Below are 14,602 nucleotides of genomic sequence, written 5' to 3'. Positions count from 1 at the left end.
GTCCCTTTAGGACAAAGTTGTGCCCTGAAATCCCACAGAGACTGAAGCCAGCGGATGCTTGGTAAGCAGGTGTTGCATGAGGCAAAGAGGTGAAACCTGTACACTGAGCTATTTGCCTGGTGGCCCACAGTGTTGAAGGTGCTCCTCACTACCTAGAAGGCTTTAATGGTCTTCTCCTGGGCTTGCTTACCTCTTCTTGAGAAGTCACCGCAGCTGAAGTCAGTTGAGGGTTTGATCCCCACCATGCTGTCAAGGGAAGATGCACTCTGCAAGGGCCTTGGATGTGCTCTGTGCCAGGTTGTGCAATAGCCAGTTGGTGGTGGCCAGGGCACAGGATGCAGGACTCCTCCACTAAAGGCACTGGAGATGGTGGAGGTCCTGCTCCACATGGCCTTGGAGGGTTTCTGTGGGTTTCTGGCTGGCCAAATTTAGTTATTAATGTGGTGTCTGGAAATTGAGACCCAGCATCTTGTAGAAGCGCTCAGAGACTGACTCTAGCAAGGAACAGAGATGATTTCAACTGTGGCTGAAGCACTTGGCTAAGGTCATCTAGGCTCTGAAAAAGAAGATCGCATGTAACCAAACGCTGGCATGCACATGTCAGTTGTGAGATGAAAGGTTTGCTCACAAGATGTGAGCTGTAAGAGGAGCAGTGATGCTTTTGTGACAATTTAAAAAAGGTTTCAGTCAGTGCCACAGTAAGGAGTTGACCAAGGGCTGTAGCTAGAGAGGCCGTACCACCAACACGTAGAAATGCCCCCCAAATTTTCAAAATGGAAAGAAAATAAAATCTACTGGAATCTTCTTATTCCAGTTCTGACGGAGGCTTTTTCTTATTTTCCTTGAGACTGTGTGATTTTACTTAAAAATAGACATAAAATTATCTTTAGTTTTGCCTTTTGGTTTGAAAGCTGGTGTGGTCTTGTGCACGGTTAATGACTTTGGAAGATCATGAAGAAAAGAAAGGGCAAGTGTGAAACCAGCCCTTTTGAAAGCCATTTTATATATGTTGGATTCGCATTCCTGAAGTAATGCAGAGCCAGCATTGCTTGCTTCTGGGCTTGATAGAGAACCCTAAACCAAATAAGTAACCCACAGTAACGTTTCTAGCTGCCTTGTACAGTTTTCTCGTGGGTCCCACAAAGCTCAGTTTGGAAGTTTTGTAGAATTCTAGAAATGTGATGATTCTTCCAACTGCCGTGCTGTATTTAGAATAAATTACTTCTTTGCTCCTTATCATCTCCCAATAGCCAGCGATGGAGTTGGGGTTTTCACTTTGCAAACGAGTTAGTACTTAAATTCTCCTCTCCCCTTCCCCAGCATTTTCTGGCTCCAGAGATTTTGGAATCCACATTACCATGTAAATGCTACTAAAGCCATGTCATCTGCCTTTCCTGAACATGCAGGTATTCAGGAGTAGAATTACCAACATGGTTTTTTGGTTTTTTTTCCTCTCACTTTAAGCTTTTTAAATCCGCAAGTAAATATAGTGATCTGATTTGCCAGCAGCAAGTATTCATGTAACTTGATCAGATCTCAGGATCTTTGACAAAAAACACATGCCATTTAGCCTCTTTCTGTGCAAAGGAATTTGGACAATTCATCATTATACTGAGGGCCTTATTAGTTGACAGAAGGGTTAACTGACCTCCTTCAAACAGGAACTCGAAGGTTTGCCTGCAGGGAACATATTCCATGGCGAGTTGACTACTTAAGCACTTTTGATGTAAAGTAAAAACAGTCTCTTGTGTCAGGGTATAATTCAAAGAACAAAGGACCATTTTGCTCAATTGTGCAGGCAGCAGAAAGTTATTTTTGTCTCTTGCCTATCATATTCACATTGTACAAGAAAGTCGTTCTGTTGAGGAGCGATTTGTTCTGCTGAGGCCTTTTGTGTCATTTTGAACTGAAGACCACCAATGTTTTGGCATTGAAGCAAACAGTGTACAATGTTGAAAACGGCTTTGTGTTTTGCCCTTTTTTCAAGGGGGCATGTGCTTGGGGTGTGTGAATTGATTTATGGACCTTTTTGAGCCATTAACCTCTTTCAAGGATGCCTGGTAAATGGATGTGTAAGTGAAGGCTTTTATCAGGTATGCAGTCCTTTTCCTGTTCAAGGAATGTGTGCTTGACCTGCTTCGGGTGTACTCTGCCACAATGGTAGGTAGGTGACCTGCCTATTTTCGAGGCCTCTCTTTTTGTGCTTTGCTGCCATCCCTTTATTAAAAGCTTTGCGGGTTGGTAATTTCCTCTGCTGCTGCTGTGTAATTAAGGAGGAGGAGAGGTCAAGTGGCAGCCTTGCTGCATGGAAACGCTTCTCCTGATAGCGTTATTGTGCACAAAGTGTGTCTGTGCTTTTAGAAATGACTGTGCATCAGTAAGTTAATTGAGTAACTTCTCCTCATGGCAGGTTAGTGCCAAAGAAGTGCACCTTTATTCTAAAAGCTTGTTGAAAAAGGGTGTTGTCCAAACCTTATCACTCCAATTTGGCAATCGCCCAGGTCTTACCTGACTAGCATGTAAAGATAGGTAGGTGTTCACAGTTACAAAAATAAAATAAGAATGAAAGTCCATTTCAGGAAAGTGTGAATACTGACTCCTGAGTTGGTGCTCAAAGTGTGAAGTAATTTAAAAAAAAAATTAAAAATCTGTTAATCATCCTCATTCCCACTTGAGGGTGACAAGCTCACCCTTGTGTAGGCTCTTGGTTGTTAGCACTCGTGTTGGAGACAACTTCTCTCTTCTCCCTCAGACAGGGCTGCCCCTGACCACATTCTTTGTTCTATTCTACTTTTCACTGTCTGATTTTTTTTTTCCCGTTTTCTGTATACCAAAACTGTCATCCCAGTGCCAGGCTCCTCAATGCACGTTGTGAATGTTTTCCCACCGTCCGTGGCAGGAGCACGTCCTGAGCCAGGCCCTGTACCTCTGCATAGAAGATCTTTCAAGGGCTGTTACTCCATGAATTTGTTATGTAGTTCTTTGAAGCCACCTCAACTTTTAGCACCCGTGGTGTCTTGTGGTAGAGAGCCCCGCCACTTAACTAAAAGTGCTGTGTAATCAACTCTCTCCTTGTATTGTGCTGTTTGTGGGAGGGGCAGGGGAGGGTGGTTGATTTTTGATCTGCTGGATTCCTCAGTTGACCCCTGCTCCTGTGCTGGAGGAGACACTAAATGGTTCTTCCATGTTCACTTTTTTTATTTCAATCATGTTTTGCTCTTAAACCCCTCTGCCTGCCTGTTGTTTCTTTTCCCAGCTGGAAAGCCTTACTCTACTTACTCTTCACTGTAGGAGTGAAACTGGAATCTTTGTCTTCAATTGCTACCCAACTGACATCCAAATGTTGCAAGAAGTGTCCATCCTTGCTCCGTTATTGTGCCTGTTTCTCGGATGTGCAAATCTTGGGCTCCCCTAGAGTTATTTCCTTGTCTCTCATCCCTTTCACATTCAGTCCTGGTTCCCCCATACCCAAGCAGACACATCCATAATTAGCTGATTATAATCCAGACACAGATCACTTCGATACTCATTTCCCTACTTCATTACTACTCGTCGAATTTTTTTTTTAATTCCCTGCCAATGTCAATGTCATTTCCCTCACCGTAACCTTCACGCATGCCTTTTTATCCTTCCAGCTTGTGATTGCAACCCTCGTGGCATCCAGACCCCACAATGTGACCGTGCCACCGGGCAGTGCATCTGCAATGAAGGGGTGGAAGGGCCACGCTGTGACAAGTGCTCCCGGGGCTACTCGGGCTTCTTCCCCGACTGTGTGCCGTGCCACCAGTGCTTCGCCCTCTGGGACGTGATCATCAGCGAGCTGGCTAATAGGACCCAACAGTTCCTGGATAGGGCTAATGCCCTCAAAATCACTGGAGTCACTGGCCCATACCAGCAGACACTCAACACCCTGGAGGAGAAGCTCATTGAAATTAAAACCATCATCGCTCAAAATCCAGCTGCCGAGCCCCTGAAGAACATTGAGAATCTCTTTGATGAAGCAGAGTGAGTACAGTCGCAGTTACATGGATAGGTCTACTGTGGGAAGGAATGGGAGTGCGAGCAAGCTGGGATTTACTTGAGTGACCAATGCCCCCACACTGAGCTGAGAATGCCCTGGCTCCGCTCCTCCAGCTGGGCCAGGTAGGCTGCGGTTCCTAGCGCTGGCGGAGCACCTCACCATGCTCGGCGCCGGCAGCAAGGATCCATCCCACAAGCGGAAGCCTGGCCAGGGAAGGTAGGAGCAGCAGAGCTACCATGCTCTGGGCAGGGGTTGTCCCATTGCACACCAGGCAGCTAATTACCGCCAAGCTGCGCAGGCTTGCCTTGTGCTCCCCCAGGGCAAAGGACAAACACTGCTATTATGTCAGAGAATTAAGAGGGGAGAGATTAAATTCCTGGATTTCCCTGTGTAGCCGATGAGTTGGAAACTCGGGCTCCTTTCTGCACTCTGAGCGTTTGGGGGGGGAAGCACCAGCTTTATAACAAGGATTGGTTCCATTGTTCTTAGGGTAGGAGCCTTGTATTTTGTTTTAGGGCTAAGTATACAAAAGATGGTAGTTTGTGCTTTTGGAGATGGGGCAGTTTAACATCAAGTAGGATTACAGATGCTTTCTAACCCTGTGTACAACTGCTCAAGCTTGCTTGTGCATTGCAAAGGGGACTGCACAAAGCAAAGGGGTGAGGATTAAAGCACAAATGTCTCAATTAGGGATATGCTTGTGCCCTGCAGCTCCCCAGCTCTCCAGCTGGAGAGCTGGGGGTTGCTGCTACATTTGGGCTCTGTGTGTACTGAGGGAGGTCAGAGCCGCCGAGGAGCTGCTTTTCCCTAACAAACATATGTATATATGTATCTCTTCTTGCTCCTCTCTGGCTGTATAGAAGTAGTACTGGGCTTTGAAGGACTCCTTGAAAACAGCAGGCTGTTGGGCTATTGAGAGAGCTGTAAATTGATTACAGAGCTTAAATACTGCCTGATTCTTTCAGAGTGAGGAAACACTGGGACTGGTGGGATCACCATGGATGGGAATAGCTTCCTATGCCCACTTCTGTTCCGCAGCAGCGTTGATGTGTAACGTACACTTGCCTTTCCTTTTAGGGTTATCCCGCTAGCTACAGCCTGCTCTGTGGCTCACTGAGGCCATGCTGAATGCTGAGGGCGGGAGGTTTTCCTTCATAGCCCTAGAGAAACTGGTGAGGAGGGATCTTTACAGACGAGTTAAAAGAATCCATTGTGTTAAAACTAAGGCTTCCCCCCCTGCTTCCTGAAGTTCAAATCTGTCCCATGAGCTCGTAGTAATCAAAACTGCATTTGTAGCTGTGTGGGATGGGAAGCAAATTATGTATGGATCATAGTAGTCAACTCTGACCTATGCAGTTGCCATGCTACAGGAGCATTACACCAGTCCTCTGGAATCTGCCTCCAGTTAATCTTACACAAAGCAGCTGTTTTCTGAGCAATTTGGTGCTTTGAGTTTATAAATGTGCTGTAGATTAAAAAGTAGTTTTGTATGATAAAGAAAAGAAAACAGTATTCTAGGTAGGCATGTTGTTACAAATCACTTACAGCTCCACCGAGGGAGGACAGGTCCTGCCATGGGAAAAGCTCGGCATGGCTCTAACCACCACTCTTCACTGAAGTGAAACGCCAAGGCTTACAACCATTCCTCCTCCCCCTGTTGAGTCCCATGCCTCTGTTTTACAGAAAGCTGACAGCAGATGTTACAGTTAAGATCGCTGATGTAGAAGAAAACCTGTCAGCCTTAGCAGAGAAGAGCAATAGCACAGACGCTGACCTGAGCGCGCTGGAGATAGATGCCAAAAGCCTAGACCGTGTCGTGAAAGAACTTGCAGAACAGCTAGAGTTCATCAAGATCTCTGATGTTCGGGGTAAGTGTCGCAGGGAGGGGGAGAAAGCAGTGGGGTGGCCAAAGATTTAATTAGTGCATGGTTTTAAATACCAGGTTAAAACACAGTTCCTAGGAGGGCAGCCTCTTTCTGTGCATTAGCAGAGTTGCTGATGCAGCAGGAATTTTGTTTTGCCCCCTCACCCCCTCGCTTTCCCTCTGCACATTGCAAAACCAGCTCAAGTTCTTGGGGCACAGAGTTGTCTTAAAGGCTCTTGATTAGTACATTTTAGATGAGACACAACAGCTGAAAGTGCGGCAGATTCCAAGATACACCTGGACATCTCCCTTGCTCTCCCCAGTCTGTTAAATTGCTGTTTCTGGTTGGAAAAACTAACTGGGTCTTGGTGACTAAGAGCACACTGTAAGGGCTCAGTTCTTCCGAGCCACCCAAGCCTTGCATGCCCATTGGCACATTGAAATGGGCCAAGAATCAAAATTTGCTGGAGAAAGAGGAATAGTCACCAAATTCTTTGGAAGTTTTGAAAGCTGACTTCATTCCAACTTGAAACAAAGGATTTTTTTTTTTTTTTTTTTTTTTTTTTATTTCCTGCTTTGCAGGAAGTCTGAGGTTGTTTCCAGTGAATATGGGATTTCACAGAGTGAGGCAAGTAGAATGTAGAACAGGGGAGTCCCTGACTTGTGGCATTCTGCAGCGGAAAGCTGCCCCAAGGTGCAGTGTGGCCACCCCCATGGGGTCCCCTACACTCACTCAAGGCCTCTCCAGTTGTCCAAAACTAACAGTTCCATAAATCAGCATCTTTCATCAAGCAGTTGCTTCTTAGGAAAGCTCTGACTAGTTTCCAAGCAGTGACTCCATAAGCCAGACATCCCAGGGCAAGCAACAAGAACTAATGGGATAAGTGAAGCTGGAGAAAACAGGCTGTTGCCCTATAAACCTAAAAGGCTGGATCTCCTTTTGCCCTCAGGGCAAGCAGAATTCAGTCACTAGGGTCAGAGAAAGGCTTAACTTCAAAATCCATCGAACTTGACGACACACTGTCAACCAAGCAAAAAAAATGAACTTTTTCTTTTTTTTTTCCCCAGAACGGGCCAAATTCTGTCACCCTTGCAATGGCACTGAATGTAGCTGCAAAGGCTAGCGGTTCATTTAACTTGATATTCATATCGCTAACCCTGATGTGTCGTCTGCCAACCTCCATAATATAAATTACTTTGGATGACTTAACAGATATCTGAGCAGCTCTGTCTGATTTCTGCAGGAGCCTTGGATAGCATCACCAAGTATTTCCAGATGTCCCTGGAGGCAGAGGAGAGGGTCAATGCCTCCACTGTTCACCCCGATAGCGCCGTGGAGCTGTCGGCACAGACGCGGCAGGAAGTGGAAGACTTAATCAATGAGAAGGAGGCCCAGTTCAAGGCTAAACAAGAGGAGCAGTCGCGCCTTCTGGATGAACTCGCAGGCAAGCTGCAGAGCCTGGATCTCTCTGAAGTGGCGGAGAAGGTACGCCGCTGAGAATCGCTGGTATAAAACCTGTAGCAAAAACAAAGTCAGGTTTGTGAAGAGACGACTGGTGGGGAGGAACTGTTTAGAGCTTGACAGCATGAGAGACGGTTTGTTCATGAGAAGTGCATGTTTCTTGGATGACAGGGTATTTTGTGGGCTAGAACAGGGCTGTTTAATCAGTGGCTTTCAGGCAGCAGCCTTTCATGGTGGCCTCCCTCCTACCCTTCCCAGCCCTGACAAAGCACCCATCTTTTCATCACCCCGGCTCTAACCCAAAGCCCTTTGCTGCGGACAGAGCTCCCATGTGCAGAAAAGTGTAGCGAGGCTGGTGGCCTGAGAGCCATCCTCTCCAGCCTGCCCTCACCTCACGTGCTTGCTTTCCCTAGGCTCCTCTCTTCCCTTCTGCAGCTCCGCAGGGCACACACTGTGCCTGTGCAGTGCCCAGCCAGGCAGCGCTGCTGCTCGCTCCGACCGGCCGCCCGCCTCGGCATCGCCGCCCTCCCGTCCTCGTGCTTGAGGCAACGCAGAACTTAGAGGGAGCTGGAGTCAAAAGGGCATTCTCTCTGTTGAAGCTGCCTGCTCATCTGTAAATATGATGGAGGGTGGCTTTTTCTTGGGAGAGGCTGGGTGTCCCTTGGTTTCGCTTTGAAGTCGGCCAGCTGCATTCAGAGAACAATCCCGCATGAAGGCGGACTGCAGGGGACTGCTCATTAACTCCCCTGGGCAGGCCAGGCCTGTGTTAGAGGACGAGTTCTTCGCATGCCGAATTGTCCCCTCCTTTATAACTACGGTCATCCCTCCTGACTCCCCCAGCCCTCCTTTTTTCTCAGGAGGGAAGAAAGAGACATCTTTTTGTTTAGCTTCCCTTCCCCTACATTCCTGCCTAACTGTTCTTGAGGACTGAAAATCTTGGGTAGATGTTTATCAAGCCCATAAACACTGAGTTGCTTGGAGGTGTAATCACGGGACACCAAAAAAAAAAAAGAAAAATCTTTTTGCTTTCTAGCTACTGCTGGGTTGCATGCCAAACAGGTAAGAGGGCCTCATTTACACTTCACAGGAGGCAGCTGCAGCTTAGCTTGGCACAGCTCCTAGGCTTTCCCAGAGAGGTTTTTTTTGGCTGCAAAGTATGTCGGTTAGTGACTATCATTTGGCAAAAGGGGTGGGGTGGAAAGGGAAAAGAACCTTACAAGAATGGGGAATTTTCCAATTTTCCCTCTGGCTGAAACAACTCCCAAGTGATTTCATTGTCCAGCCAATTGACCAAGTAGTGGATAAGTCTCAGTACAATGTTGCCGATTTGAAATAGTTTTGCTTTCTAAAAAAAACAAAACAAAAAAAAAACCAAAACAACTCTACCCTGAAATTTTCTATGGGAACACATCCTTGACAGAATTCACACATTGGGAAGTGTTCTGGAAAGATGAAATCAGAGCAAACATTTGGTGGAAGGGAATGGGACAGCTTTTTAAGGGAGATGAAAAAAAGTTTGCTGTTCAACTTGGAGCATTTCAGTTTCTATTCTATTTCTAGGGCATTAGAGCAAAGGAAAAGATACTACTCTGCACCAAACACTTTGTTCCTTATGAAATAGCTTCTGGGGATGGCCAGTTTTTCCTCCAACAGTAGTGAAGACTGATTGCAAACAAAAGGCATACAGACAGTAGTAGCTTCCACCTTGAAACCGAAGCTTAAAGGCAGCTTTCCAGTGAGAGATGATGTACAGGAAAAGCGGATGATGGAAGTGAGGCAAGGCTTCCCTCATAACCTCCAGCTACTTGAGCATCAGGGAGCTGCATATTTGTAACCAAGTTAAAGGCAGGAAGGCGCAGGGGGCACAGAAGAACGATTCAAGTCGTGCTGGTGTGGACCTGCTGCAGGAACCACCTCCAGCTTGCAGCTCTACCTCAGCTTCCTTCCCGGGGGTACTTGGGATGCTGCTGCAAGGGGCAGCAACAGCATAGCGCGGAGCAGTGCCCTGCTCATCCCCCTCGCAGCTCAGCAATGGAAATAAAGCTGTGGCTGCTTCCCTTGTCCGATGTGTCTCTGCAGACGTGTGGCACTCCCGCAGGAGCCTCTTGTGCTGAGTCCGAGTGCGGCGGTTTAAACTGTCGAACTGATGATGGACAGAAGAAGTGTGGAGGACCTGGCTGTGACGGGCTGGTGACCGTAGCTCACAACGCCTGGCAGAAAGCCATGGATTTTGACAGAGACATCCTCAGTGCATTAGCAGAAGTTGAACAACTCTCCAGAATGGTAATATGCCAAATCAATTGTTAGATATTAAAAAAAAAAAATCTTTTAGTTGTAACACATGTTTAGACACTAATTGACAAAGTATGTGCCTGGCTTCCTTCAAAATAGTTCTCTTCAGTTGTGTAACTTCATCATGCTTGTAAAGATCCTCAGGAAAGGAACTTGCCAAAGTGAAACTTCATGGATAACTCTAAACATTAGCCTGAGTTGTTTAAACTAGCACTGGTGGTATGGATCATGGCCAACTTTTAAAAGTGTTTGAAAATGAGTTTTATGAGAAAAAGCATTTCTCATTACTATTACCTCTGACTCCAACTGAATTTTTGTTTTAAACCAGGCCTTAAAGCATAAGCAAATATGTAATCGAGCCTTCTATTTTCCACTTTAGGTTTCTGAGGCAAAACAGAGAGCTGATGAAGCAAAACAAAACGCACAAGAAGTTTTGCTCAAAACCAATGCTACAAAAGAACAAGTGGACAGAAGCAATGAAGATCTGAGAAGTCTTATTAAACAGATTAGAGACTTCCTAATGCGTAAAAACCTTACATTTGAATTATATTTTAATTCTGGGCTTGTGAAAACTATCTTTAGCTCTGAATCATCTTCTAAGGGGTAATGCAATAGCTGTGTGTCATCTCCCCGCTTTCAGCCAGACTTAGCGTGTATGATGAAATCTGGAACCAAGAGAAAACCAAGACAATAGGAAAGTGAGAGCAAACTGTAGCATGCTGTGTTCATTTCAGCTGAGGCTGCTGTACTGCTGTAGCTTGCCAAGTGTGCTCGCAAGTTCTGGCTAGAAAGACAAAGTACCATTAAAGGGGAGGAGAGTCAGAAACCGAGTTTATCTCTCTGTTAGCAAGCAGGTAGAGGTTAAATGAGGGCCTTGTTCGCTAGCAAGCGGCAGCATGGCGAACCCATTCCTTCCTTGTTTGCACAAGGCTGACTATACTGTTAGCACAAATACATTTACGTGCAGCTGTTGGCTTCCTTTCCCCTGGGCTTGCGTCTACCCCCCACAGCCCCAGCGGGGTGTAGCTAATCACCGAGATCTTCAAATGGCTTCCAAGAGAGCTATGCCAGCAGGGCCTACGCGCCTGCTGGGCCTCTCCCGAGAGGGAAGTTTCACCCTGAGGAAGCAGTTTCAACACCTTGATTTTCTCTTAAGTCCGGGGGAGGAAGTTTTCCCATGATTTTCCTTCTTAAGGGAGCAGCTGGACCAGAATTTGAGTACTGAGACTTGACAGGGGGGAAGCTTTTACTTACATCTTTATCCTTTGTGTCCATCTACTAGAAGACAGCGCTGACCTGGACAGCATCGAGGCGGTGGCTAATGAAGTGCTGAACATGGAGATGCCGAGCACTCCCCAGCAGCTGCAAGCCCTGACAGAAGATATTCGTGAGCGTATAGAAAGCCTTTCTGATGTTGAGGTCATTCTGCAGCAGAGCGCTGGAGACATTGCCAGAGCAGAAATGCTACTGGAGGAAGCTAAAAAAGCAAGGTATGCAACGCTGTTCCGTATTAGCTGTTTTCCATCACCAAGAGCTTGAGCAAGACTTTCATTGCATTGTATCAGAAAATGCAGTTGAACTTACCCCAATGCAGATTTGCATTCCTTCACTAAGGGGCGAAAATGGCCCTGTACAGTGTATGACCTGTTCTTCTTCCAGTTCCAAGTAAAAGCATTTTTAGCATTAACATAGTTTTGCTCCACAGCAAAGGTGCAACAGATGTTAAAGTCACTGCAGACGTGGTGAAAGCAGCACTGGAAGAAGCTGAAAAAGCTCAAAATGCAGCTGAAAAAGCCATCAGACAAGCCGATGAAGATATTAAAGGAACTCAAGACCTGCTGACCTCGGTGAGTTCTTGACGAGTATTTCTTAAGATACAGAAACAGCACCAAGTCTGATACTTAGAAACTGATGTAAGCCTGTCTAGGGAAGGCTCTTGGGTACTGCAAATCAAAGACTGCACTTAAAATGAATCTAAACCACTCTCGCCTTCACATAAACTTTTGAGTTAGTATGACAGATGCTAGGGGACCATTTGCTCTTAAAAAAAAACAAAAACAAACAAACAAAAGGCTTTTCTCCCCCCATATCCTGCACCACTGAAGTTGACTGAGCAGGATTGTAGCCCTCTAACACAGCAAGTGTGCCAAGATCCCTGGAAAGTCACACCTCTTAACCACCGTGGCGGTGTATTGGTGTAGCCATGCTACCAGTGTCGTCCACCACTGCAGCATGACACTAAAATAAGCGAATGCTGGATTAAAGTGGTAATTGCTGTAGTCTTGTCAGATAATGTATTATCAGACTTCATCTCATAGCCTTCGTGAGACCATAGTGCTATCTATACCCACGAGGCTTGGCCAGCTTAGAAGATACGCAGCTTCACAAGTCCATTATTACATGAGTGAGTCCAACGTCAAACTTCAGTTTTGCCTGTGGATTGGGCAACTCTTGCGTGTGTAATACCATCAGGTATTTTTTTAACCATGTTCCTTAGTGCTTTTGCAGCCCCATACGTACCCCGTCTTCAAGCAGTGGGCTCTTTCATCCTGATTGCAATTGGCCATTTGTAACAAAACTTAAACACTGGGTTTTATATCGGATCTAGGACATGAACTAATTAGTTGATCAGGGCTTATCCAGAAAGCTTACTATTATGTTCAGTGTCTTTTGCAAATATAACTGTTGTCCCTCTGTCTTAGATTCAATCTGAAAATGCGGCATCTGAAGAAACACTGAGCAATGCTACCTTACGTCTGTCTGAGCTAGAGAAGAGTGTTGAAGACCTTAAGCAAAAGGCTGCTACAAATTCAGAGAACGTGGACAATATAGAAGAAAAAATTGTTACTGCAAAACAAAATGCTGAAGAAGTTAAAAAGGTGAGAAGCTCACGAAAGATGCTAAGGGAAAGCCAAAAAACCACTCTCACCCCAGGTTTGGCTAAAGGAACATGAATGAATACATATGATCCATTTCATTTATTGGCCAAGTAGCAGGGACAAAAAAAAAAAGCATTCGATGAACTTACCAAAGATAACTGCTTTTTACTTACTTTGGTACCAGGTACAGAGAGAAAGAAATATATTGGGAAGTTTTCAGGTTCTAAAACAGCTGCAGGAAACCTGCCGTGCTGTCACACTGACAGCCTTTCACAGATCCATTTCTGTCCCTCAGCTTTACTATCTGCCACAGCAGAACTGGTATTTTCCCCTTCCATAGAGTATTTATGGTTCTATGACAATGATAGGTTCAGGACAAAGAACCCAGAATTTGGAATACACAGAATCAAGCAACAAGAAAAATCGTTACCTCAATATAGAACCAGAGTCATTCCTAAATATTAGAGATGCAAGATTTGCTCTGTGACCATATGGCATTGCTCCCAGCGTCTGCCACACACCTTCGTAATAGCAAAAGAATGCTCATTAACAAAACAATTGACAAATCTGCCAAAGGGAGTTTCATTGCTCCAATCTGTTGTCTATAGTTAGCCCATCCGTCACCAGAGAGGCATTTTCTGCCAGGAGAGATGTATTATCCATCAAATCAATTATTTCCGAACACCAAGTAGTATTTCAGGTGGCTGTCAAGTAAACACAAGAGACTTCCAATACTGCTACAGCTTGTTAGCTTGCTGCTTGGTTGAATTCAGCTGGGTCATAGGACTTCTTAATCTTAACCTCGCAGAGAAAACCACAGCTGAGAAGCCAACCTCATGACTTCTCCCACACCTTCACCTATGCGAACTCAGCAGCTGTTCTCGTTACTGAAAGAGTAACAAGGGTATTCCTCCCCAAATGCAAGCATTCAACCAGAAGCAGTGCCAGTTCCTTACCATATGCAGCTTTCCAGCTGCACTAGGGCCGCGGCTTCCGTTAGTTACAGAATTGTGTAACCGAATCCTGTAAATCCTTCCCAAGTGTCAGTATTAAAGCCACAAAACAGCCACAGATCTGCAAAAGGGCGACTGATGAGTCTTCACCCCAGCTCTTAGCGTCCTGAATATTAAGCAGGAAATACTCAAACACTCTTTCTGATTTTGTTAACTGAGCTAACAGTGTAGTTACTGTCTCTCCTTACGCCCGGCTTAGTAAAGCTAGAGGGAGGCAACGCAAACTCGCACTGCGGTGTCTTTTGAATGAGCTCCATCTTGTGCTTCAATCTGGAACAACAGGTCCTCAATACCGAGGTGAACGACAAGTATAAAACAGTGGAAGATCTCATTGCCAAGAAGACAGAGGAGTCGGCTGATGCGAGGAGGAAGGCTGGCATGTTGCAAGATGAAGCTAAAGCCTTGCTGGCTCAAGCGAACAGCAAGCTCCAGCTGCTCAAAGGTAAGGCTGATCTGAGGAGGTAAGTCGTCATTCTAGAATATGAAGCAATGTCATGCTGTTAAACTGACTATTCAGCAGCAGTAGAGAAAAAATGGAAGTTAATTCTTTGTTACCGAGGTTTGATCTGCTTTCCTTATTCTTATGGACACAACGTAGTCTTTTGAATCAAAGATTTCTATAAAAAAGCTGAAACTTACAGTGAGACACAAACTTCTGGTACGGCACCCATCACTGCTCCAAGAACCGCTACAGGGAGGGAACACAGCAACCATGCTTAGGACCAGGACTAACCCGTTCAAGCAAGACCCCCATCTTCAAACAGTACTGCCCCCAGCCCACCCCGGAAAGCTATTAAAACAAAAGGTAATCGGGATACGTCACTTCCCGTTGGCAGATTAATTTAACATTTCCCATTGCCAATTAAAGGTGGTTGAAACAGGAGGGGGCAATTTGCCCATAACTGCCAGGGGGGGAGCTAAGTTTTCCTTCTGTTTTTGCCAGGCCAGGAACTCATTCTTCCCCTCAGCTGCTCCTGCACAGTTAAGGACTCACTGAACAGTCTTAACCATAACAAGCCAAAACATTTCACTGTTCTGTGAAAGCCACCACGCAGCAGAGACTAACAATTA

The 14,602-nt window shown here is 45.7% G+C and overlaps 1 protein-coding gene across 1 annotated transcript in view; it reads left to right on the top strand.

The window, feature by feature from the left end:
• LAMB1 (laminin subunit beta 1) overlaps window positions 1-14,602 on the top strand; it is a 44,578-nt gene that overhangs the window by 29,347 nt on the left and 629 nt on the right. Inside the window, exons 24-32 of the mRNA XM_087768098.1 lie at window positions 3,636-4,005; window positions 5,705-5,889; window positions 7,130-7,371; window positions 9,427-9,630; window positions 10,019-10,163; window positions 10,922-11,129; window positions 11,345-11,486; window positions 12,342-12,518; window positions 13,814-13,973. Of these exons, the coding sequence (XP_087624224.1) occupies window positions 3,636-4,005; window positions 5,705-5,889; window positions 7,130-7,371; window positions 9,427-9,630; window positions 10,019-10,163; window positions 10,922-11,129; window positions 11,345-11,486; window positions 12,342-12,518; window positions 13,814-13,973 (1,833 nt within the window). The remainder of the gene's footprint in view (window positions 1-3,635; window positions 4,006-5,704; window positions 5,890-7,129; window positions 7,372-9,426; window positions 9,631-10,018; window positions 10,164-10,921; window positions 11,130-11,344; window positions 11,487-12,341; window positions 12,519-13,813; window positions 13,974-14,602) is intronic.

This window comes from Nipponia nippon, unplaced genomic scaffold, assembly GCF_047370975.1.
Source record: "Nipponia nippon isolate SJK-2023a ecotype South Korea unplaced genomic scaffold, ASM4737097v1 scaffold_3, whole genome shotgun sequence".
In the NCBI taxonomy this organism is placed as follows: domain Eukaryota; kingdom Metazoa; phylum Chordata; class Aves; order Pelecaniformes; family Threskiornithidae; genus Nipponia; species Nipponia nippon.
Note: the sequence above shows the minus strand (reverse complement) of the source record. Positions and strands in the feature narration are given on the sequence as shown.